Below are 26991 nucleotides of genomic sequence, written 5' to 3'. Positions count from 1 at the left end.
TATTAAAGTCCTGGCCTGACCTATTTTTTTCCTTTATTCGAAGTTAAGCCAGGAAATGATACATTTTATTTTTTAGTTAAAAAACAAGAATAGAAAAGGGCCTCGTTTAGTAATGAAGGGAGCATAACCTTTATTCAATGCAAAGGACACTGGATTCTATATTCATCTGGGCGCCAAATAGCTCTCTAAGCTTTAAAAACTAATTACAGGAACAGAGTGTGATTTTTCAGTCTTTTTAGCTCATGCCACGCTCTGTGGTACTCTAATGTGTGAAAATCAAGGCTCTGTAACTCTACCACATTGGAATATCAATGAAGAGTCTTCCCCTCTATGTACCTTTGCTTTCAGGATAGAGAATATGACAGATTAAGAGAAAACAATCAATCACATACAAAACAAAATAGATCTAAAAAATTATTTTTCTTCTCTTAAAGTAAATAGAATTTGTTTTCAAACCATGTCTGTTTGCATGCAAAAACGTGGACAAATATCTCAGTCATAATGTTCAGTAAAATGAACCAGATACTATGGTGAAATTTATATAAAATTCAAGGACAGTCAAAACTAAACTATGGTGATAAAAGTCAGAATAGTGGTTACCCTGAGGTAACCTTCTGGGGTGCAAGAAAAGTTCTGTATTTTGATCGAGGAGGTGGTTACATGAGTAAAATCACACAAAACATTTCTTTGAGTTATATGCCTAAGATTGCATCTTACTTCATGGATATAATAATTCACCAAAAATTTAAAAAAATATGTTTAATTTGCTTTGCCTTCAAATTTAAGATGGAAGGTGACAATGCAGTGAGAAAAAAGGAAATAAAGAAAGCCAAGAACTTAATTCTAGCTCTTCTAAATCAGAAGCATGAGGTGGTATACAGACGTTCATCTCTACATTAGCCTTCTCTTTTCTGAAATAGGGCTAGAAACCCTTCCCCTTAACTCTAAGCTATTGAAGATAACTAATAAAACTGATTGACAATCTCTTTGCAGGCATAAAAGACAATGAACCTAGGAACAACAGGAAGAAGACTTACTTTCAGTTAAAGTAACCTGAAAAGTTGGGGAAAAATAATTATCCTCCAGAAGTTACTTCTAATACAACTACTCAGGTTATAGATGTATTAAATAAGTACACTTAAAGATCAATAGTGGGACTATGCTTACCCAGACCTCTTAGAAATCTAGCAGCAGGAAAACATGATGGTAACATGGCCTGACTCTCTCCTAAGGTCAGTCTGATTATTCCTAGTTGGCACTCTAATTAATCATGTCTCAATAATTCTTTACCTCTTTTGATAGAAAAAATCATGAGGCTACTCTCTTCTACTATTGTTATGACAACATGATCTAAATTAAGAAGTGTAGAGAGCAGGGATAGGAAATATAATTTTAAGAGTGTATAACTTATTTCACATGCTAGGGAAAAACATATTCATCACAGTAAAAGTTTTAGAGAAAAACACCTCTGTGACTTTGGCATAAGAAAGGATTTCTAAATAGGAAACAAAATGTCCTATCTATTAAAGAAATAAATTTGACTTATTAAAATTTTAAAAGTCTGTTTATTAAAAGACACCATTAAGAGAGTGAAAAGGCAATTTGTAAAGTGGAGGAAGATGACATTATCTATCTATCTATCTACCTACCTACTACCTATCCATCACAAAGGAGTTACATCCAGAAATATAAAGAATTCCTACAAATCAGTAGGGAAAAGACAGACAACCTAATTAAAAAATGGGCAGTAGATCTGAACAAATATGTTGTGAAAGCGGATATTCAAATGGCCAATAAATACCATAAAAGTACATTAAAATATGTTCAACTTTATTAGTCATGAGAGAAATGCATATTAAACCACACTGAGATACTCTACAAATCTACTAGAAGGCCAAAATTAAAAAGATGGAAAATATCAAATATAGATGAGATACAGAGCAATTGGAACTTTCATACACTGCTATGAGAGTGCAAACTCTTACTACCAGTTTGGGAAACTATTTGGCAGTGTGCACTACAACTCAACATATGCATACGCTATGACCCGGCAATTTGACTCCTAAAATGTAAGCAATAGAAATATACACATATGATTACCAAGAGACGTATAGTAGAATATACAAAGCAACAGTATTTGAAACAGTTTTAAATGAGAAAAGTATCCAGGTACCCAACAGGAGAAAAATAAATGAATGCATATATACACACATAAACATTCAAATAATACAATATTAAAAAAAATCTGGGGTGTACCCATATAATGGAATACAATATAGAGTACAGAATAATAAGGACCTATACACAAGAATATAGATGAATCTTGTCAATATAATGTGGAACAAATGAAGCCAGTCATAAAAGAATATATAAGTGCATGATTCCATATAAAAAGGTCAGATGCGGGTAATTTTCAGAGAGGAAAACGGTGACCATAAGGAAGCACGAGAAGGCTCACTATTGCTTTGTTCTGTTTCTTATTGCTATTATTCTGTTTCTTGATCTGGATACTGTTACACATTGAAAAGTATGAAAATTTGCCAAGCTGTGCCTTTGACATGTGCACATGTAAACTATAGGTAACATAAGCAGAGAGATGGAAACTCTAAGAAAGAATCAAAAGGAAATGCTAGAAATCAAACATGCCATAACGGAAATGAAGAATGTCTTTGACGGACTTATTTAATAGACTGGGCATAACCAAGGAAAGAATGCGTAAGCTTGAAGAAACATCAATAAAAATTTCCAAAATCGAAATCCAAAGAGAAAAAACAATGAAAAGAGAACAGAATATACAAGAACTGAGGGACAAGTTCAAAAAGTTATAATGTATGTATAATGGGCATACCAGAAGGAGAAGAAAGAGAAAAAGAAACAGAAATATTTCAAGCAATAATGACTGAGAATTTCCCAAAACTAATGACAGACACCAAATCACAGATCCAGGGAGCTCAGCGATCACCAAGCATGAAACACACACACACACACACACACACACACACACACACACACACACACACACCTATACCCAGGCATACAATACTCAAATGGCACAAAATCAAAAACAAAGGAACATTGCAAGAAGCCATAGGAAAAAATTACCTTACCTACAGAAAAACAAGAATAAAAATTACATTGGACTTTTCTTCAAAAACCATGGAAGCAAGAATAGCAAAGTGAGATAATTAAAGTGTTAGAACAATCATCAACCTAGAATTTTGAACCCTATGAAATTACTCTTCAAAAGTAAGGGAAAAATGAACACTTTCTCCAACAAAAATTGAAGGAATTTGTCTTCAATAGACGTGCCTTACAAGAAATGTTAAAGAAGTTCTTTAGGGAGACTTGGACCTACATTAAAAAAGGAAGAGAATTAAAGAAAGAATAATTGAAGGTAAATAAAATCTTTTATTTCTCTTATTCTTAATTGATCTAACAGGTAACAGTTTGTTCAAAATAATAACAGCAACATTATGTACAGTGATTATAGCTTATGGATAAATGCAGTGAATGGCAGCAATGTTATAAGGGATGGGAGGAAATAATTGGGACTACTTTGTTATAAGGTACTTGCATTAGTTATAAACGTATGTTGCAAATTCTAGGGCAACCACTAAAAATAGAAGTTAAGAAAAAAAGAAATATAATATATATACTAAGAGAGGAGAAAAGGTGGAACTATACAAAACACTCAGTTAAAACCAGACGGCAGAAAAGCACAATCCATTGTTTTAAAAATCATTAAGATTGCCTCCATTAAAATTAAAAACTTCTGCTCTACGAAAGACTCTGTGAAGAGAATCAAAAGACAAGGCATACACTGGGAGAAAATTTTTGTAAAACACCTATCAATTAAAGGACTGGTATCCAAAATATACAAAGGACTTTTAAAGCTCAACAGTAAGAAAACACATGACCCAATTTAAAAATGGTAAAAGATATGAACAGATATCTCACCAAAAATATATATATAGTTATTAAATAAGCACATGAAAAGATGCTTAACATCATATGTCATTAGGGAAATACAAATTAAAACAATGAGATCACTACACACCTATTAGAATGTACCAAATCCAAAACACTGACAACACCACATGCTATCGAGGATGTGGAGCAGCAGGAACTCTCATTCATTGTTGGTGGGAATGCAAAATGGTACGACCACTTTGGAATACAGTTTGGCAATTTCTACAAAAACTAAACATACTCTTGACATACATCAATGTGATCTAGCAATCACATTCCTTGGTATTTACCCAAGTGAGCTGAAAACTTACATCCACAAAAAACCCTGAACACGAATGTTTATAGCAGCTTTATTTATAATTGCCCAAACTTGGACGCAACCAACAAATCCTACAGTAGGTGGACGAATAAACAAATTAAGGTATGTCCATACAATGGAATATTATTCAGAGATTAAAAAAGAGCTACCAAGCCACCAAAAGACATGGAGGAACCTTAAGTGCGTACGGCAAGGCAAAAGAAGCGAATCCGAAAAGGCTACGTATTGTATGATGCCAACTATATGACATTTAGGAAAAGGCAAAATTACAGAGACAGTTAAAAAAAAAAAAAAAAAAGGTTGCCAGGGGTTGGCGGAGAGGAAGGCTGGGGTGAATAGGAGGAGCACAGAGGATTTTTAGGGCAGTGAAACTATTATTCTGCGCGATACTGAAATGGTTACCTTCACTGTAACCAATGAATGGGTACACTCATTATACATTTCTCAAAACTCACAGAATGTACAACACAAAGAGTGAACCCTAATGTAAACTACAGACTTAGTTAATAATAATGCACCCATATTAGCTTACCAATTTTAACTAACATACCACATTACTGTAAGATATTAAACATAGAGGAAATGGGGGGGGTGAGGGTGAGTGATGGGATATATGGGAACTCTGTGTTTTCCACTCAATATTTTCTGTAAACCTAAAACTGCTACCTCATGCAAATAAAGTCTATTAACTAAAAAATAAATTATGCACAGATAATATAGTTTTCTTATAACAATATAACTAGCTGACAAGTTTTTCTGAGATAATGTGAATGATGAGGGAGAAACCATAAACAGGAAGACTTTAGGTTAAATTACAGGTGAACTTTTGAGTCTCACGATTTTGAGAAAGTTTTAAATGGCACTATAGCAATTTTTCGTAATAAAATGTTGGTAGAAATATGGCACCATAGTGTACGGATACGGTTAGCTTTGTGAACGGTAAAGACCTATTTACCTATAGTTGCAACTCACATTCTGAGAGAGATGAGCTCACAGTTCTATGATGACTTAAGAGTAAAATATTGGTCACTACTTCTTTTATTCTTTTTCTGGTCTTTGCTTCCTTAAAGTGCTTTTACTTTATTTCTTTTTTCTTTTTTTTTCTTTTTTTTTTTTTTTTTTTTTACTATTTATTCATTCACGTGGATAGCAGAAGACAATAAGAATAAACTTACTTTTAATGTGACAAAATACTACCTCCACTTTTTCCCCTACTTTACACAGCTCTAAAATGACAGAGGTGAACATATTTCACTGTGGCAAGCGAGCCATGTGAAAATGAGTAGCTTCATCAAATTAGGCTACATTTTCATGGCTAAGTAAGAAATTTAAATTGTGCAAAGGTAAAAGTTGAGTGATAAAGTTGAAAGCGAGACCTTACTTTTGTCAAAACAAGTAGAAAACAATTGGATACACTATACATGAACAAATGTGGGAAGCACATATATATTTCCGGAAAGTTCAACTAACAGTTCTGTGAAATAAAGAACATGCTAAGAACAATTGTAACACACTTATGGGCAGGAACTTTACATGTTACATGTCATGTTTCCAAGGTATGGCACAAAACAAGGGCCATACAGCTTTGTTGAATAAATAAATGAATTAATGAATAAACTATGAGCTTCCCTAAGAAGGGAGAATGACCTACAAAGTAAAAAATATTTTAACTTGATTTAGCAATGCTCCAAATTTGATTCACATCAATCCCTTCCTTCTAAAGTTTTGAGCACAAGCCATACCTGCACAGGAAATGCGGTGTAGTACAATAGAAATGGACTTTACTAAGTTCAGTTCATTGCTGTTTGATATTTAGAAATGGTCAAAATTTCATGTAGGAAAGAATTAGCTAAATGGATATTTTTCTTCCCATGTTTAGTACAACTTAGAAAATAGACCATTTTACCTTATGAAATCTTCTTCCTCTTCTCTCTTTGGCCTCAGCTGTTTGGGTTGAGCCATGTTAATCCAGTTTGGTAGAGATTTCAAGAGCCTGCTGATATCATCATCTTTTGCCCAAGATGCACTGATGACAAGTTTTTCTTCTGACTGGACAATGCCCCTAAACACGACCAACAGAAAAGACACACTTCAGGACACTGCCTGGCTTCCAGTTAGCATTTTCCATCCACCTTTGCTGCAGAAAAAAAAGATACCATGTCCACCTCTCCTATTAACATAATCCATTATCTAGTTGGAAGCATGACATCCGTGAATAGGTCACTTTTGTGGGAAACATCATTCCTAGATTCCATTTTTAGTTTCTTCATTGTTGAGTAATTATGAAACTAATAATAGTAATTAGTTCCCCTTATCATAGTTAATCCCTTAGAATAAATGAAAGTGTATGGGAGGTTTGGGGGGTGGGGGTAGGTAGGGATTCTTTCGAGAAAGATGTTGAACAAATAAAAAGTGGGTTAACCATACAAAAGAGTGCAATTAAATAATTGCACAATAACATAAATGATACCTGAAAGGTGATGGAAGTGTTACAAAAAGTTGTTCTCTGACCTCTTGGTTTAAACTACCAATTAGCTCTACTTGAAGGTGTTTTTTGAACCATGGATACCCCTCTATTCAAAGTATATCTACCATCACAGAGAAATCTTCTGCCCCTGATGTAAGGCAGAAAAGTCTTTGATTATTGCTCTCTCCAGTGGGCTTTGACAAATGACCTAGAGTGACAGGTTTCAACTCCTTTAATAGGGCCCATGGGTGAGCTATTAACACGGCTCTTTCCAAAATGTACTTGTAAATTCACTGTAAACGTTCAATTTCAACTTAACTAAGAAGCTTCCCTTTCTGTTCAACATTTCTGTCACTATAACTAATTTCAATGGTCTAAAAATCCCCCTCAGCAATTCTAGGTGACAGAATGACATTTATTTATGAAGGGATTGCTAATTAGCTGGCTAGTCCTCTGAAGTTGACCAAGACTATAGGAGGTTTTCCCCTCCATCACAGGCAGGAATTTATGTCGGTATAAGGGTTATACTGAAGAACATCATGTGCTTCTAAATATACAATATATACACGGTGTATATGCTTGGATGTACGGTAAAATCTCCTTTACCCAACAGACAATTAATGTCTGTAGACAGAAGTTGCTGGTGCCTAAAAACCTTGACTCATGACAACCTAACTTGAGGTAACAAGATTTCAAGATGTAGGGAGCAATATTGCCCTGGTAATCTGAAAATAAGCTAGAATAAATAAGAGAACCATAGTTGAATTCTTCTAACTCACCACAAGCAAAAGTTTTCTAATAGTAACTATGGTCAGCAATACAAAAATTAGACTACAGAACCTTCTTCCCTGGGATCTCTCAAATTACCCTGACTGATATCTTCCATTTCTGTTTTTTCTTTGTTATTTTCTTGCATCTTTTCTGCAATATTTATGGATTAATCCCACAATATAATTTTTACACTCTTATATGCAGGGTGCCGGATTCAGTCTTACAGAATGGCACCATCTCAGATTTATGCTATTCCACAGCAGAAGACTCCTCAACGTTCTTTGGCATTCTTTTTACCTGTCTCTGATCAACCTCCTCTCTCATTTGCTCTATGGCTATTTTTTAAAAATATATACATATTTTTTGAATTTTATTAATTTTTTTATACAGCAGGTTATTATCTATTTTATACATATTAGTGTATATATGTCAATCCCAATCTCCCAATTCATCACACACACACCCCACCAGCTTTTCCCCCTTGCTGTCTAGAAAAGGGAACCCTCTTCACTGTTGGTGGGAATGTAAAGTGATACAGCCACTATGGAGAACAGTACAGAGGTTCCTTAAAAACTAAAAATAGAACTACCATAAGACCTAGCAATCCCACTACTGGGCATATACCCAGAGAAAACCATAATTCAAAAAGACATTTGTAGGACTTCCCTGGTGGCGCAGTGGTTAAGAATCTGCCTGCCAACGCAGGGGACACAGGTTCGAGCCCTGCTCCGGGAAGATCCCACATGCCGCGGAGCAACTAAGCCCGTGCGCCACAACTACTGAAGCCCATGCACTCTAGAGCCTGAGTGCCGCAACTACTGAAGCCCGCGAGCCTAGAGCCTGTGCTCCGCAACAAGAGAGGCCGCCACAATGAGAAGCCCGCGCACGGCAATGAAGAGTAGCCCCGCTCGCCGCAACTAGAAAGAAAAGCCTGTGCGCAGCAACGAAGACCCAACGCAGCCAAAAATAAGTAAATAAATAAATTTATTTTTTAAAAAAGACACTTGCACTGTTCACTGCAGCACTATTTACAACAGCCACGTCATAGAAGCAACCTAAATGTCTATGGCTATCTTTTAAACCTTTGCCCTTTCTTTATCTCATTGCTTATCCCCCCGCACTCTTCCCATCCGTCAAAGAAAGGAGGAGACCTAATTATATACTTTCAAACATCCCACCTCCGATCCCCCACAGAAATACTTTCAAATCTGTTTCATTCTCCACTTCCAGTAATCCCTCTACCTAGGCTCTGGGGGACCCTTTCCCCACCCCGCAACGATCCCTCCGTTTTTTCTGCATATTTAGGGCCTCTCTCAATATATTCCTCAATCCCGTGTTAATTTTTTAAATGAATGAATGAATGAATCTCTTTTTTTTTTTTTTTTTTTTTTTGCGGTACACGGGCCTCTCACTGTTGTGGCCTCTCCCGTTGCGGAACACAGGCTCCGGACGCGCAGGCTCAGCGGCCATGGCTCATGCGCCCAGCCGCTCCGCGGCATGTGGGATCTTCCCGGACCGGGGCACGAACCCGTGTCCCCTGCATCGGCAGGCGGACTCTCAACCACTGTGCCACCAGGGAAGCCCCTGAATCTCTTTCTTGATCTAGCATTTGTCTCTAGTAAAGCTCCTCTCTCTCCTTCACACACACTGTCATCAAATGAGTGCAGCCTCCACTCACTGACGTTACTTTCTCACCTGTTGTTCACTTTTTCAACTCGTGAAGTCTCCCTCCAGGATCTACTCTATGATTTAACCCATCTATTCCTTTTTGCAAATTTTTCAATGATCATATGTTTTACTTCTAGACAAATGCACTGGCTTCCCCCTCCAAACTCTCCTGTGCTTGTATTATGAATTCTGTTCCTTCTTTTATCTCTTTGAATATTTTAAAAACAGTAATTGTAAAGTTCTTTTTATGTGTCTCTGTATTTTTTGGTAATTCTTTGGATGTCAAATGTCCTATCAGCTGCATTTTCCTTCTTTTCTCATGATGGTGAGTTTTCTCATGTGGTCTGCTCTGCTGGTCTGCAAGCTCTACCTCAGTGGGACATGTCCTCTGTAGGAGTCCCACATTTGCCCTGCATTTTGGAGATGTCACTCTTAGGTGGGTTGCATTTGCCTCTCCTGGATCCTAAAGGTTTCACCAGTTCCAAATAAGATTTTAAGATTCTTTTTTCCTTCCTTGTCTTGGCTTAAAATTTTCTCTCCCTACATGGGCGGTACAAATTGAGGTCCTTACTTGCACATGTCACATGTGTAGGATTCTGATTTCTTTTAGGGGCCACTTTTTCTACTCCAAGTAGGGTGGCTCATTCTCAAGCACAGAATTTTCCTGGTTCCATGTGTGGGTGGAAAAACCCCATGCACAACTTCTGCACTGATAAAATTTCAGGCCACGCAGGTGTTAATATGCTAGGCCCCTATTGGGTCTTCAACTCTGCTATGGTCTGAATGTTTGTGTCCCCCCAGAATTCACATGTTGGAATCCTACCACCAATTTGACAGTATTTGGAGGTAGGGCCTCTAGGAAGTGATTAGGTCATGAGGGTGGAGCCCTCATTAATGGGATTAATGACTTATAAAAGAGATCTCACAGAGTTCCCTAGCCCCTTCCGCCAGGTGATAATGCAACGAGCAGTCTGCGACCTGACTCTTCCAGCACTATGATCTTGGACTCCAGCCTCCAGAACTGTGAGAAATAAAATTCTGTTGTTTATTAGTCACCCAATCTTTGGTATTTAGTTATAGCAGCCCAGACAGACAAAGACAACCTCTATATGTGGTCCTGACACCTTTGTGGGCCTCTCAACTTCAACATTTGCTTGTTGCTATGGCTTTTGGTTCCTCCTTCATTTGAGGCACGTGGAAAATTTTCTTTCTTTTGAATTTGGTTACATATTTAAAATATATTCTTAAAGATACATATTTTTATCTGGACTTTCTATGTATCAGGACTTTCTATGTATTAGGAGTAGGAAAAGGGTTTCCTAAATCTATCCACTCCACACTTCTAACTGAAGTCAAAATTCAGTATTAAATCAATTGCATTTAGGGTTCTAGAACCACCGGTTCCCTGATGTTGCTGTACCAATCCGTGGGTGTTTTTTTTTACTTTATACTCTGATTATTCAGAAGCATCTGATACTTTTGACTATTCCCTTCTTAAAATATTACTCCTTTGGTAACCACATCATCATCTTCTCCTAAGCTCTTTCTTAGCTGAACTGAGGGTTCTTTTCCTCTGTCCATACTTTACATGTTGGTATTCCACTGCATGTCTCACTTGGGCAATCTCATCTTCTTGCCAGACATGACCTGGGCAATCTCATGTTCTTGCCAGACGTGACCCACCTGTATTCCAAAGACTCCCAAATTAATATCTTCAGGGCTGCCCTCTCTTCTAAGTCTCGGATCTGCATATACAAAGGTTAATGGGAGAACTGAACTTGGAAGTCCTACCAGCTATTTAAATTAGAGTCAAAGGAGCTCATTTATTATCCACCTTTCCGTCTCCCACTGAACATCTAGTATTCCCTATTTTGGCCAACAGTCCAACCATCCATCTTGTTACTTAAGTCAGGAACTTAGAGTCATCCTCATTACCCATAGACACCATAACCTCCCAATTCCATCTGCTTGGTAACTTATAAATCTGTTGTTTCCTGTCCAGGTTCACTGTCCTTAGCCTATATTTAGACCCTCATCATTTTTCACTTGGACTTGGCAATAACCTTATAACCGGGTGTCTTGCCTGGAGCTTCAAGACCATCAGTCCAACTCACCAAATTTGTCAGAAGAATCATTTTTCTAAAATTGTACAAATGCAGTCATGTTTTTTCCTTCTTAGAATTCTTCACTGATGCCTAATTCTAAGACCAAGTCCAAACCTAGCAAGGCATGAACATCTACCTTTTCAACTTCATCTCCTGCTACTGCTTTCCTCTTTTGTCTCTGGTCACTACTCCCAGTCAAATCCCTGCCTGTGTTGGCTCAACACCCTACCTGCAGTGAGTATTCTAATGGTTTTTGAAGGGGATATACTGTTTCCTGCTTGTATGTATTATCTCTGCCCAGAGAGCCTTTTTCCATCTTCCTTGTTTGCCTCTACTGATCCAACGTTACCTCAGCTCTTCCCTTGGGACAGCTGAGTCCTTTCTTCTGTACCATATCACCCTTTACCTGAGGTTTTCAATCTCGACTGCACCTGGAGAGCTTTAAAGAAAACAAAAAAGGACTGGACGCCCAGGTCACTTCTAAGACCTAGTAAATCAGAATCTCTGAGGATGGGACCCAGGCATCAGCATTTTTAAAAGTTTCCCAGGTGATTCCAATGTACACTCAAAGGTGAGAACCACTGCCTTACACACACCTCTGCTCTCAGTGGTCCTACCACACTTCTTTACAAGTTGGCATCCCCTACTAGACGATGAGTTCTCTGAGGACAGAGCTGATTTCTCATTAGCTTTTGGGCTCCTAGCGCCTAGCACAATACCTCGTATTTGGAAAGTGTGTAAGAACTGAAGTGGACATAAAAATAAGCCCTCTTCAGTTTTAGGAGACTGGGTAACTGATTAAGCTAAAACCATTTTAGTGGTTTTCCTTTACTATTTCTCTGCACTGAACGACTTAGGTGAGCCATCAAGCCATCTGGCATTTTGACCAAATTACAGATCACTTTGCCATGGTCTCTCTATACCTGTCTGAATTCAGTACGAGTCAGAATAATGAATACAGGTGTGTCCCCTTCTGGAAAAAAAAAAAAAAAAGTCCAACATAAAAAAGTCCTGACTCAAGACAAATGAACCAAGGAGTGATTATTGTCAAACCTTCCCCTTCACTTATTCATAGGTGGCCTATTACTGGACAATCTCCTCAACACCTCACTTTCTCTGGGAGGACTCTGTTGACTATGTCAGCCTACAGTAATCTTCCCCCTTGGAAAGCAAATGAATAAAAGCCTTCCTTTTATACTTACTGTTTATAACCTCATAATTAGGACTCTGTCCAACACAATGTGTTGGACAAACTATGGTCTGTCTGTCAAATCTGCCCCATTAGCTTACTTTGTATGTGTTTTAAGCTATGAATACGGTTGACATTTTTTAATGTTTTTTCTTAATCTAAAGAAGAAGAATATTTTGTGACATGTAAAAATTATATAAAAGTTAAATTTCAGTGTCCATAAGTACAAAGAACTGTGGCTGACCGGTTCAATTCCTCTTATACCCAAAGTACAAGTCAAATTCTGCCCCACAGAGTTAGAAGTCCAAACCCAACTCAGTTTTCTTTGAGCCCATCCATCCTGGCTCCCATCTGCCCCAGGGTTCAGGAGACAGTTTGGGTCTGTACATGTGAGATGGTACTGTACGTTTTCGGGATCTAGAATTTTTCATTTTAGCACTCGCTGGAATGAAAAAATTAGCTTAGTGGGATACTATGTTAAAGGTACTCACATCATTTACTTATGTATTTTTTTAAGACTGGTTTAATTCAATAATATGGTATCATATTACTGCCTTCACTAATATTCATAGATCCTGTCTTATTAAAAAACAGTAATCCAAATTAACTAGCACGCTGCCTACCTATATATTGCCCTCAACAATAAATTATTAATTCATATTGTAATGAACATCAATCCCAAAAGCAATTCCAAATATTCTGATTTGAAATATTAGCACTGATGAGCAACATACGGTTACCCTAAAGGGAATTTTTCATTCAAATGGCAAAGTTCCCATCCTAACTAATTGTATTTATTAGTTTATAATTTTGAGATAAATGGGATTATGTGGGTTACAAAATTCCAGGATATATCTAAATAGCCTCAAAAAAGGAGAACTAAATCTACAATAATTATTCCACAAGAGGAGTAGGGTCAATCATCACTACCAGGACCATAATCTACTAATTAATTCACAGCTCAACGGGCCACAGACAGAGCCATCTGTGAAACTATTTGTACCTGTTGCCAGGAGGAAGAGGAAAATAGGTATACCTCTTGGAACAGGTGATAAGGCTGCTATGGGAAGAGTCCCCCCTCTAGACACAGCTGAGTGAATTTCATTCAGAAAACATCTGCTGGTGTCTACTGGCTCTGATGTGCACTGCTTCCTCTCTGGAACAGTTGTGAAATCCAAGTGTGCCTGGTCCCTGGATACAGCTGGGGTGCTGAGTCTTTCATTAGGTAAACAACCAGGGGCAGGTGGGGCTAATTGGATTCAACTGTTTGGTGGCAGCCTGGGCATGATGTTTACTTTCCCAGACTGAATCTTTCAGACACTTCAAAAACTAGGAGCCAAGCTAGATAGATAAACCCCGGACAAGGCTGGTCCAAATTAAGCTACTGTAGTCAATTTTCAACTGTGAACGACTGGACCTGTAGCTGGCCAAACTGCAGTGCATCGTCCAGCAACACTGTGATCATGACAATGATGGATGCAGAAATCAAAGCTGGTACTAGGCTGCTGATTAAAACAAAACAAACACAAACACAAAAACAAAACTAAAAAATCTCTTAAGATAAGATGGAGCAGAATAAATAGGAAGAGCAAAGAAACATCAGGTTGTCTTTCACATCACACTCATCATAAAGAGAGCTTTATGCTATGTATTTCTACCTTGGAATCACAACTTAAGAAACATCTGCTAACTCTGGAGATGGTTGATGGGAAACAGAAACAATTCAAGAGGACCCAGGGAAAAGGACTTGGAATTTCAGAGCTTACAGCAGGTAACCTTTGGGGATAATTTAATAACAACCTTTAAATAGAGAAGCTCTCATATGAAGGGTCGTAATTGTTTGATATTTAAAAAACCAAGAAGAAAATAATCATAGAGTGGACCAAGAATGTAAAATTTCTGAGAAACTTATTTTGTTTGATACTTGATTATTTTCTATTAATGAGTGTAAAAATCCAATAAGGCAGGACGTTGCTTAGTTTATTCACTTCTAGACTCTTAGCTCTAGAGTAACGATGGACTCCAGAAATGCTTAATAAATAATTACTGAATAAAGTAACAGACTGAATGAATGAATGACTGATATTACTGAAGCACAAAGCATCAGGGATGTAACAGATGGCATAAAAATACTTTTTTGCCATCTTCTTAGGAAATATCAACAATATTAGCAATGAATTAATTTAAAAGTAAATAATAACAAGAACACCACTTACAGCAACAATAAATAACATTGGCTGAGACTTATTTAGTATTTACCACGAACTAGGCATTCTTCTAAGCACTTTACATACACTAACTCTTTCAATCCTGATAACAACCCTGTGTGGTAGGCACTGTTATTATTCCCATTTGACAGATGATATACCAAGTTACAGAGATTAAGTAACTTTAGTGGCTGATGAGGGTACAGCCTGAACTGAGCCTACAGCGACTGTTCTGGAGTCTGTGCTCCAACTATAATGTCTCTCTGAACTACTTGAAACTTTGCTTGAGTTTCCCATTTCCTCTTTAATTCCACTGCCTCTTCTTTGGGCTTCAGAGACAGGCTTAGCTCCTCAAGCACGTACAGCCATCTGCATACTCTGTGACCTGCATACTCTGCGTTCATACGTAAATGGTATGAACCTTTCTGAACCTCTGTTTTCTCATTTGTAAGGTTGGAAGAATCTAACCTTCAGAAGTGTTGTGACTGACGAGATGAATCGATGACTCTAAAGTCCCCTGAGCAGTGACCATGTACTTTCCAGAGTGTGTATTTCCATTCTAGTCCAGTTTGCTTTGCTTCAAACTGACTGCAACTGGCTCCTCGCTGATCACGGTAGACTGAGTTAGGTGCGGGGAAATTAAGACTGGCTGTTGCTAGGGGATTCGTGGGACGCCTGGTTGGGTGGGTAGCATCTGTACTTGGCAGGAAGGCAGTTGACGGGCACTACAAAAGTAAAGCTATTCACTTGATCAATAAACATGAGGGAAAGGCCTGAATGCAGATATCATGCTAAATGTTGGGACAATTATGTGGAAAAAGACATAGTAACTTCCTTCTAGAGCCCCAGAGTTGAGATCAGTAACACATACGTGAATCACTTTGGGGACATTTTTGAACTACTCTTGCCCAGGCCCAGGGCTCTGTGGGCCTAGTGTGGGAAATCCAGGTTGTGTGTTTTAAAATCTCCCCAAGTAACTCTGATGCGAGTCCACAGTTGATAAACGGTATTTGAGAGAGGAAGACATGTAAACCAACAACTGATCAAATAACACATAATAAAGAAATTTTAAATTGCAATACACTGGGATAAATATCAAAATAGTTACGGGTAATAAGTTACAGGAGCACATAATAAAAGCTCTCATTTGCTGAGTGCTCTCTATGAACCAGATACTGTACATATTTTATAAATGTTCTTTTGTATCTCTTCACTATTTAATAAAAATGAATGTATCAGTGGTAGGTGAACCAAGAGAGTGGGTTGGTTCAGTTTGGTTCATACAGCACAGTTGGTTCATACAGCACAGTTTCAAGAGGCAAAGCAGAAGACAGGCTGGCATGGACCTTGCACAGGGTTTCTCGGGCACATGCCCTGGGCTCTTCTGAGGTTCAGAGTTATTTAGCCGGCAAAGGCAGCCAGGCCAGCTCAGCTAGACTCTCATTCATTCAGGATCCTGGTCTCTGTCTACACAGGAAACCCAAAGGGCTTCACAAGCCGTCACAGCCTACAGTGTCTAGTCTCTGCTCTTTGGCACAAGGGGGCCACTGAGACCTCTTAAAGATACCACTGTGATGACAGACAAGGTAGGTCATCTTCCTTCCCAAGACCTATGATGGTGCTCCTGTACTTAATATGGGAAGTTTAAAAAAACAAAACAAAACTCTTTTCTGCTCATTCTTACCCGACTACATTGTTCACCGCAGTCATTTTCATTTCTCAACCCCTCCTCCACGCATCATGTCCCTACTGCTTGCTCATCCTCTTTGGTCTGTCAAGAACCTCCTCCTTCACTCAATAAACATGTTGAGGGCCAACAAGGTGTCCAGCCCTAAGCCAGAGCTGGTTTCTGCCATGGCTGATCACAAGTTTATCTCCACGTCGCTCTTCCTTCATGCCCTGGCATGAGTTCTCAGGCCTCTTTGAAGAAGTAGTAAAACGTGGACCTTGGGGATGGTTACACCTTCCCCTAATAAAAACATATTTGTGTCTTATATCAACTGAGCCTGTAAGATTAGAAGATGTTTTATTTGTATTTTCTACCAGGCCCAACACAATGCAGGAAGGCAAAAAAAAAAAAAAAAAAATTGACTGATGAACTGATGCTAAATTGGAACAGACAGAAACTTTAAAGAACTGTGATTTTCCACTGTCAAATGACTATTCTGGGGCACATAAGCTGCTGCTCGTACCTCAGGACAAAAGGGGGACAAAGGGAGAGAAGCACTCAGCTTGGAAGTAGCAGACCAACAGACCAACTGCCTGATCACTAATGCAGAGCTCCAGAGAATTCACAGCTGAGTCCTCCTTTAAGCCCCAAGGGGTGTGACTAATTAAGAAAAGACTTCTAAAAAAAAAAAAAAAAAAAAAAAAAGAAAAGACTTCTAGTCCTCACCTCACTTTTAGGAAACCTCTCTTTATCCAAAGCACGTAACATGACATCATTATATAAAACAGGCTTTCTCTCCAGAGTGAGGGGCTCAGAGAAAGGTGAGATGTTTTTGACCTTTCCTCAGATCTTCAAACTCCCAGTGGACACTCAGGTTCTCATGGTAAACTTGGAAAACATGCCAGCTCTCAGCAGAGGGCATTGTGAGCTTATGGACTGGATCCTTTCAGTAAAAGATATCTGCTGAGAAAGAATCGGATGGAAATGTTTCCCTGCCGCCTTCCTCCTTCCCCATGTTACAGCATTTTGGATCATTTGAATTGTATATGGATTTCTATTTAAGTCAGTCATTTGCTGGCAGCGAAACTAGAACATTTCCTGTTTTTCCTGTCACTGTAATCAGGATTTGGATGTCCAAATTAGGACTGCCCTAATTACTCTTCAGCAGGTGCCAATCTGGGGGAGGGCAACAAATGGGAAGAGAGGAAGTAAGGACACTTTGCATCTTCAGACTCATACAATGAGGAAACACTTTCTTCCGAGCCTGGAAAACCTGATTAAGTAATAGGTAAAAGGCACCATGGGGTTATATGTTGTGTGTCTGCGCACGCTGTTGTGTAACAACTACGTAAATGATTTTCTATTTAATTCCCTTCAAAGCTTCACAGAATTACTTTTCCCAACCCTGAGATAAATTCATCCAGGGCCTGTAATTCAGCAACTGTGAGAGACTACTACAGATAATACCCTGTATAAGGAATGATGTGATAGTGGGCACCAATAAGTGGACATCATTCCAGAGAATCTGGCCATGAGGGATACCAAAGCGGTATAGTCTCTTCGGGGAAGGATCATGATGCTTGATGACCACAATATACCAAGAACCAAAAGCAATGGGTACTTTCCAAGAACTGGGAGAACACCAGTAAGAAATTTAAGTCTCTTATAGAGTGGATGATGCAATATAGGGTGTGGTCATAGATGGTAGTAAAGGTAATCTCTGTCATCATCGTCACTGTCATTATCAAAATAGCAGCTAATCATTTGGGAGGTGGGGCTTAATATTTTGTTAAAACAGTTCTAAAAGGTTAACATTTTCAAAACAATCCTATGAGGGAAAAACTATTATTATCTTTTTTCACAGATGGGAAAACTAAGGCACAGAGAGGCTGAGTGACTGTTCAAGGTCATATAGCTAATAGGTGAAAAAGCTGGTATTCAAATTTAGGCCCCAGAGACTTCTCTTGAACTAGAGTCTGGATTTATTGTTAGAAAAACACATGAGATCTTGAGTTGAGGGTCCTGTGAGGAGCAGCTTCAGTGCACGCCCGAAGCTGAGCCATTTCACGAGGAACTCTGGTCTGAAGGGCTGGGGCAAGGCCTCTGCACGGGGCCTGCTACGAGCAAGTGAAACAGACTAAGCACAAAGAGAAAAAAGGTGGATGGGCTAGGCCAGAAGTGAGATTGCCAGATTTATGTCCTTTCCAGATGAAATGTGGATCCTCTAGCAACAGGAGTAATGGAAGATTTCCCTAAATCTGCCTTCAAGCTTTTCCCTGATTGATCTGTGTGACGAGAGAGGACCTTCAAGATGGCGGAGGAGTAAGACACGGAGATCACCTTCTTCCCCACAAATACATCAAAAATACAGCTACATGTGGAGCAAGTCCTACAGAGCAACTACTGAATGCTGACAGAAGACCTCAGACTTCCCAGAAGCTGTGTGGCTGACAGGGTCTTGGTGCTCTGGCTGGCTGTCAGGCCTGAGCCTCTGGGGTGGGAGAGCTGAGTTCAGGACACTGGACCACCAGAGACTTCCCAGGGCCATGTAATATCAGTCGGCGAGAGCTCTCCCAGAGAACTCCGCCTGAACGCTAAGACCCAGCTCCACTCAATGACTGGCAAGCTCCGGTGCTAGACACCCCATGCCAAACAACTAGCAAGACAGGAACACAACCCAACACATTAGCAGAGAGGCTGCCTAAAATCATAATAAGTTCACAGACACCCCAAAACACACCACAGGACGTGGTCCTGCCCACCAGAAAGACAAGATCCAGCCTCATCTATCAGAAAACAGGCACCAGTCCCTTCCACCAGGAAGCCTACATAACCCACTGAATGAACCTTAGCCACTGGGGGCAGACACCAAAAACAACGGGAACTATGAACCGGCAGCCTGAGAAAAGGAGACCCTAAACACAGTAAGTTAAGCAGAATGAGAAGACAGAGAAATAGGCAGCAGATCAAGGAACAAGGTAAAAACCCACCAGACCAAAAAATGAAGAGGAAATAGGCAGTCTACCTGAAAAAGAATTCAGAGAAATGACAGTAAAGATGATCCAAAATCTTGTAAATAGAATGGAGAAAATACAAGCAACGTTTCATAACGACATAGAAGAACTAAAGAGCAAACAATGATGAACAACACAATAAATGAAATGAAAAATTCTCTAGAAGGAATCAATAGCAGAGTAACTGAGGCAGAAGAATGGATAAGTGACCTGGAAGATAAAACAGTGGAAATAACTACCACAAAGCAGAATAAAGAAAAAAGAATGAAAAGAATTGAGGACAGTCTCAGAGACCTCTGGGACAACATTAAATGCACCAACATTTGAATTATGGGATCCCAGAAGAAGAAGAGAAAAAGAAAGGGACTGAGAAAATATTTGAAGAGATTATAGTTGAAAACTTCTCTAATATGGGAAAGGAAATAGGCAATCAAGTCCAGGAAGCGCAGAGAGTCCCACACAGGATAAATCCAAAGAGTAAACACCAAGACACATATTAATCAAACAATCAAAAATTAAGTACAAAGAAAAAACATTAAAAGCAGCAAGGGAAAAGCAACAAACAACATACAAGGGAATCCCCATAAGGGTAACAGCTGATCTTTCAGCAGAAACTCTGCAAGCCAGAAGGGTGTGGTAGGACATACTTAAAGTGATGAAAGGGAAAAACCTACAACCAAGATCTCTACCCAGCAAGGATCTCATTCAGATTCGACAGAGAAATTAAAACCTTTACAAACAAGCAAAAGCTAAGAGAATTCAGCTCCACCAAACTTCTCTAGGCAGGGAACACAAGAGAAGGAAAAGACCTACAAAAACAAACCTAAAATGATTCAGAAAATGGTAATAGAAACATAGATATCGATAATTACCTTAAATGTAAATGGATTAAATGCTCCAACCACAAGACATAGACTGGCTGAATGGATACAAAAATAAGACCCGTATATATGTGGTCTACAAGATACCCACTTCAGACCTAGGGACACATACAGACTGAAAGTGAGGGGATGGAAAAAGATATTCCATGCAAATGGAAATCAAAAGAAACCTGGAGGGCTTCCCTGGTGGCGCACTGGTTGAGACTCCACCTGCTGATGCAGGGGACACAGGTTCGTGCCCCGGTCTGGGAAGATCCCACATGCCACGGAGCGGCTGGGCCTGTGAGCCATGGCCACTGAGCCTGCGCGTCTGGAGCCTGTGCTCCGCAACGGGAGAGGCCACAACAGTGAGAGGCCCGTGTACCGCAAAAAAAAAAAAGAAACCTGGAGTAGCAATTCTCATATATGACAAAATAGACTTTAAAATAAAGACTATTACAAGAGACCAAGAAGGACACTACATAATGATCAAGGAATCAATCCAAGAAGATATAACAATTGTAAATATTTAGGCACCCAACATAGGAGAACCTCAATACATAAGGCAAATACTAACAGCCATAAAGGAGGAAATCAATAGTAAGACAATCATAGTAGGGGACTTTAACACCCCACTTTTACCAATGCACAGATCATCCAAAATGAAAATAAATAAGCAAACACAAGCTTTAAATGACACAGTAAACAAGGTGGATTTAATTGATATTTATAGGACATTCCATCTATAAACAACAGAATAACTTTCTTCTCAGGTGCTCATGGAACATTTTCCAGGATAGATCATATCTTGGGTCACAAATCAAGCCTTGGTAAATTTAAGAAAATTGATATCATATCAAGTATCTTTTCCAACCACAATGCTATGAGACTAGATATCAATTACAGGAAAAACCTGTAAAAAATACATACACATGGAAGCTAAACAATACACTACTAAATAACCAAGTTACCACTGAAGAAATCAAAGTGGAAATCAAAAAATTGCCTAGAAACAAATGACAGTGAAAACACAACAACCCAAAAACTATGGGATGCAGCAAAAGCAGGTCTAAGAGGGAAGTTTATAGCAATACCATCCTACCTCAAGAAACAAGTAAAATCTAAAATAAACAACCTAACCTTACATCTAAAGCAATTAGATGAAGAAGAACAAAAAACCCCCAAAGATAGTAGAAGGAAAGAAATCATAAAGATTAGATCAGAAATAAATGAAAAACAAATGAAGGAAACAATAGCAAAGATCAATAAAATTAAAACCTGGTTCTTTGAGAAGATAAACAAAATTGGTAAACCATTAGCCAGACTCATCAAGAAAAAAGGGAGAAGACTCAAATCAACAGAATTAGAAATGAAAAAGGAGAAGTAACAACTGACACTGCAGAAATACAAAGGATCATGAGAGATTACTACAAGCAAATCTATGCCAATAAAATGGACAACCTGGAAGAAATGGACAAATTCTTAGAAAAGCACAAACTTCTGAGACTGAACCAGGAAGAAATAGAAAATATAAACAGACCAATCACAAGCACTGAAATTGAGACTGTGATTAAAAATCTTCCAACAAACAAAAGCCGAGGACCAGATGGCTTCATAGGAGAATTCTATCAAACATTTAGAGAAGAGCTAACACCTATCCTTCTCAAACTCTTCCAAAATATAGCAGAGGGAGGAACACTCCCAAACTCATTCTACGAGGCCACCATCACCCTGATACCAAAACCAGACAAGGATGTCACAAAGAAAGAAAACTACAGGCCAATATCACTGATGAACACAGGTGCGAAAATACTCAACAAAATACTAGCAAACAGAATCCAACAGCACATTAAAAGCATCATACACCATGATTATGTGGGGTTTATCCAAGGAATGCAAGGATTCTTCAGTATACGCAAATACATCAATGTGATACACCGTATTAACAAACTGAAGGAGAGAAACCATATGATCATCTCAATAGCTGCAGAAAAAGATTTGACAAAATTCAACACCCATTTATGATAAAAACTCTCCAGAAGCAGGCATAGAGGGGACTTACCTCAACATAATAAAGGCCATATATGACAAACCCACAGCCAACATAATTCTCACTGGTGAAAAACTGAAACGATTTCCACTATGATCAAGAACAAGACAAGGTTGCCCACTCTCACCACATATTATTCAACATAATTTTGGAAGTTTTAGCCACAGCAATCAGAGAAGAAAAAGAAATAAAAGGAATCCGAATCAGAAAAGAAGAAATAAAACTGTCACTGTTTGCAGATGACATGACACTATACATAGAGAATCCTAAGATGCTACCAGAAAACTACTAGAGCTAATCAATGAATTTGGTAAAGTAGCAGGATACAAAATTCATGCACAGAAATCTCTGGCATTGCTATACACTAATGATGAAAAATCTGAAAGAGAAATTAAGGAAACACTCCCATTTACCACTGCAACAAAAAGAATAAAATATCTAGGAATAAACCTACCTAAGGCGACAAAAGACTTGTATGCAGAAAACTATAAGACACTGACGAGAGAAATTAAAGATGATACAAACAGATGGAGAGATATACCATGTTCTTGGATTGGAAGAATCAACATTGTGAAAATGACTATACTACCCACAGCAATCTACACATTCAGTGCAATCCCTATCAAACTACCAATGGCATTTTTCACAGAAGTAGAACAAAAAATTTCACAATTTGTATGGAAACACAAAAGATCCCGGATAGCTAAAGCAATCTGGAGAAAGAAAAACGGAGCTGGAGGAATCAGGCTCCCTGACTTCAGTCTATACTACTAAGCTACAGTAATCAAGACAGTATGGTACTGGCACAAAAACAGAAATATAGATCAATGGAACAGGATAGAAAGCCCAGAGATAAACCCACACACGTATGGTCACCTCATCTTTGATAAAGCTGGCAAGAATATACAATGGAGAAAAGACAGCCTCTTCAATAAGTGGCGCTGGGAAAACTGGACATCTACATGTAAGAGAATGAAATTAGAAGACTCCCTAACAGCTTACACAAAAATAAGCTCAAAATGGATTAAAGACCTAAGTGTAAGGCCAGACCCTATAAAACCCTTAGAGGAAAACATAGCAGAACACTCTATGATATAAATCACAGCAAGATCCTTTTTGACCCACCTCCTAGAGAAACGGAAATAAAAACATAAATAAACAAATTAGACCTAATGAAACTTAAAAGCTTTTGCACAGCAAAGGAAACCATAAACAAGATGAAAAGACAACCCTCAGAATGGGCAAAAATATTTGCAAACGAAGCACCTGACAAAGGATTAATCTCCAAAATTTACAAGCAGCTCATGCAGCTCAATATCAAAAAAACAAACAACCCAATTCAAAAATGGGCAGAAGACCTAAGTAGACATTTCTCCAAAGAAGATATACAGATTGCCAACAAACACATGAAAGAATGCTCAACATCACTAATCATTAGAGAAATGCAAATCAAAACCACAATGAGGTATCACCTCACACCAGTCTGAATGGCCATCATCAAAAAATCTACAAACAATAAATGCTAGAGAGGGTGTGGAGAAAAGGAACTCTCCTACACTGTTGGTGGGAATGTAAATCGACACAGCCACTATGGAGAACAGTATGGAGGTTCCTTAAAAAACTAAAAATAGAACTACCATATGACTCACCAATCCCACTACTGGGCATATACCCTGAGAACACCATAACTCAAAAAGAGACATGTATCACAATGTTCATTGCAGTAGTATTTACAATAGCCAGGACATGGAAGCAACCTAAGTGTCCATAGATAGATGAATGGATAAAGAAAATGTGGCACATATATACAATGGAATATTACTCAGCCATAAAAAGGAATGAAATTGAGTCATTTGTTGAGATGTGGATGGACCTAGAGACTGTCATACAGAGTGAAGTAAGTCAGAAAGAGAAAACAAATATCGTATATTAACGCATGTATGTGGAACCTAGAACAATGGTACAGATGAACCGGTTTGTAGGGCAGAAGTTGAGACACAGATGTAGAACAAACGTATGGACACCAAGGGAGGAAAACCGCGGTGGGGTGGGGATGGTGGTGTGCTGAATTGGGCGATTGGGATTGACATGTATACAATGATGTGTATAAAATTGATGACTAATAAGAACCTGCAGTATAAAAAAACAAACACAAAACTAATACTAATCTTTCTTTGGGTTATTTGTATGTAAATATGTTAATATAAATGTTTCAGACATTACATGAAATTTCTAAAAATCTTATATGTTCTGGTATAATGTTATAAGTCATAATTCTAGTTATTACTTTAAAATGTATATCTCAGAAATAACTAAATTTCCTTGTCTATTGCATTACTATGAACTTTCATCAAATCTTTAACTGTGGTCACTTTCAAGTCTTTTGTCATTTACAGACAGTTCTGGGTGCACTCTGATGGTTTTGCAAAAATGTTCCTATAAAAGGGTTTCATCTTCAAGGAATTCATGGAAAAGATTCTGACAAGTACAGGTTTCTGGTAACTGACTACACTGCTGAACTGAATGAATAAGCATTTTCAGAACTCTAATGGAAAACTGATGAATTCATAAAAGTGCTAACAAAAGATCAAGATAAAAAAATTAATTACATGGGACTGAGTGAACTGATGAGGATGATTGTAATTTTTGTGACTTTCTGTTTGAATCAGAAAAAAAAATCCCACAAGGACTCAGAGGCAAAAAATATACAAATCAATTTTCACTGCAAAGTAAAGGAGCTGTTACAGTGGAGATTCCTGGACTGAATGTCAATATTATGACACAGTATGAGTGTGTTTCGTGTTTGGTAATTGCAATCAGTGTTGCTTTTGTTGTGGTCATCCATTTACAATGCTTGGTGTCAGTTTATCTCTTTTAAAAATAAAATACAGTGTGTGTGTGTGTGTGTGTGTGTGTGTGTGTGTGAGAGAGAGAAAAAAAAAAAGAGACATGTATCACAATGTTCATTGCAGTACTATTTACAATAGCCAGGAAATGGAAGCAACCTAAGTGTCCACAGACAGATGAATGGATAAAGAAGATAAAGAAGATGATAAAGAAGATGTATATTCCAATATACAATGGAATATTACTCAGCCATAGAAAGAAACGAACTTGAGTTATTTGTAGTGAGGTGGATGGACCTAGAGTCTGTCATAAAGAGTGAAGTCAGAAAGAGAAAAACAAATACTGTATGGTAACATATATATATGGAATCTAAAAATAAAAATGGTTCTGAAGAACCTAGGGACAAGACAGAAATAAAGATGCAGATGTAGAGAGTGGACTTGAGGACACGGGGAGGGGTAAGGGTAAGCTGGGATGAAGTGAGAGAGTGGCATTGATATATATACACTACCAAATGTAAAACAGATAGTTAGTAGGAAGCAGCTGCATAGCACAGGGAGATCAGCTCGGTCATTTGTGACCACCTAGAGGGGTGGGATAGGGAGGGTGGTAGGGAGATGCAAGAGGGAGGAGATATGGTAATATATGTATATGTATAGCTGATTCACTTTGTTATAAGGCAGCAACTAACACAACAATGTAAAGCGATTATACTCCAGTAAAGATGTTAAAAAATATACTAAAAGTTATGGAGTGGAAAAAAAAAAAAAAAGAAAAACATATGAACCCCTGAAGTACTGAGTAATATATGGTCATCAATCTCAAAGGAAGTCTCAAGACGTATGCCCCCCAAAACTCTCAACTTAGCCCTGTCCTGTTGAACATTTTAAAAAATGACACACACAAAGAAACTAAAAGATTGCTAATAAAATGAAGAATGACATGGAATTTGGAGGAATAGCTATGATTTTTTGATGACAGAGTGAGGATTCAAAAATATCTCAATAGACTGAAATGATGAGCTAAAAATAACATTAAATTTAACGGCTACATGTGAGATCTTGAATTTAAGTTAAAAAAAAAATCCCTGCAAATATAGCTTAGAAAAGATAAGGTTAATTTCAGCTACTGTTTCTTCTTATATTTCCTTATTCCCTACAGCCAACCAGTGGCCATGCCCTACAAATTTACCCCCTTAATTTACGTTTCTTGGTCTGCCCCTTCCCCTCCGCTTCCCCCGCCTCTCCTCTAATTCAGGCACTCTCTGCCTCTCTCCCCTCCACCTCCACACTCTTGCCTTTCCAATCCATTTTACATAAAGCTCAGAAAAATCTCCCTAAAGCACAGGTCTTCCCTGGAATTCCCTGTTTACTGACCTTCAGTGGTTCCCACTACCGAACTTTGAAAGGTCATGTTCCTTAAGCCTGGCATTCAAAAGCCTCCATTTTGGCTTAGCCATCTTTTCCAAAACCCAAACATTCATCACTTGCTCATCCTTCTCCTGCTCTTCCCTACCACCTTGACATTGTTCTGGTTCCTTCACTCCTTTAGCTCCTTCAGTTTTAATCCTGTCTAAATCCTCCTCATTCTTCACAAACTCTAGGTTTGTAACCTTCACCAAACCTCTCTTGTCCTCTTTAAGTAATTTCTTCCTCCTAGAGCATGTCATCATTACCTATCTTACCATATTTTCTGTCATAAATTGATGCTGTGGATACATGTCTGATTTCTTTGTCCCCTATTTTCCTTTCTATCCTCAACCAAGGACATAAGCTCATTAAAGGTATAACCTGTAACTGACGGACTTCTTTATTCCTACACACTCACATGCAATGATGTGTGTCTGGCACTGGGTC

The 26991-nt window shown here is 38.4% G+C and overlaps 1 protein-coding gene across 4 annotated transcripts in view; it reads right to left on the bottom strand.

Annotated features, from left to right (window-relative positions):
- EXOC4 (exocyst complex component 4) overlaps positions 1–26991 on the bottom strand; it is an 831307-nt gene that overhangs the window by 148344 nt on the left and 655972 nt on the right. For all 4 annotated transcript variants that reach the window (XM_079931122.1, XM_079931120.1, XM_079931121.1 and 1 more), the window contains exon 13: positions 6195–6350. In XM_079931122.1, coding sequence (XP_079787248.1) covers positions 6195–6350 — 156 coding nt within the window. The remainder of the gene's footprint in view (positions 1–6194; positions 6351–26991) is intronic.

The sequence above is a fragment of the Stenella coeruleoalba genome (genome assembly GCF_951394435.1).
Source record: "Stenella coeruleoalba genome assembly, chromosome: 9".
Classification (NCBI taxonomy): Eukaryota; Metazoa; Chordata; class Mammalia; order Artiodactyla; family Delphinidae; genus Stenella; species Stenella coeruleoalba.
Note: the sequence above shows the minus strand (reverse complement) of the source record. Positions and strands in the feature narration are given on the sequence as shown.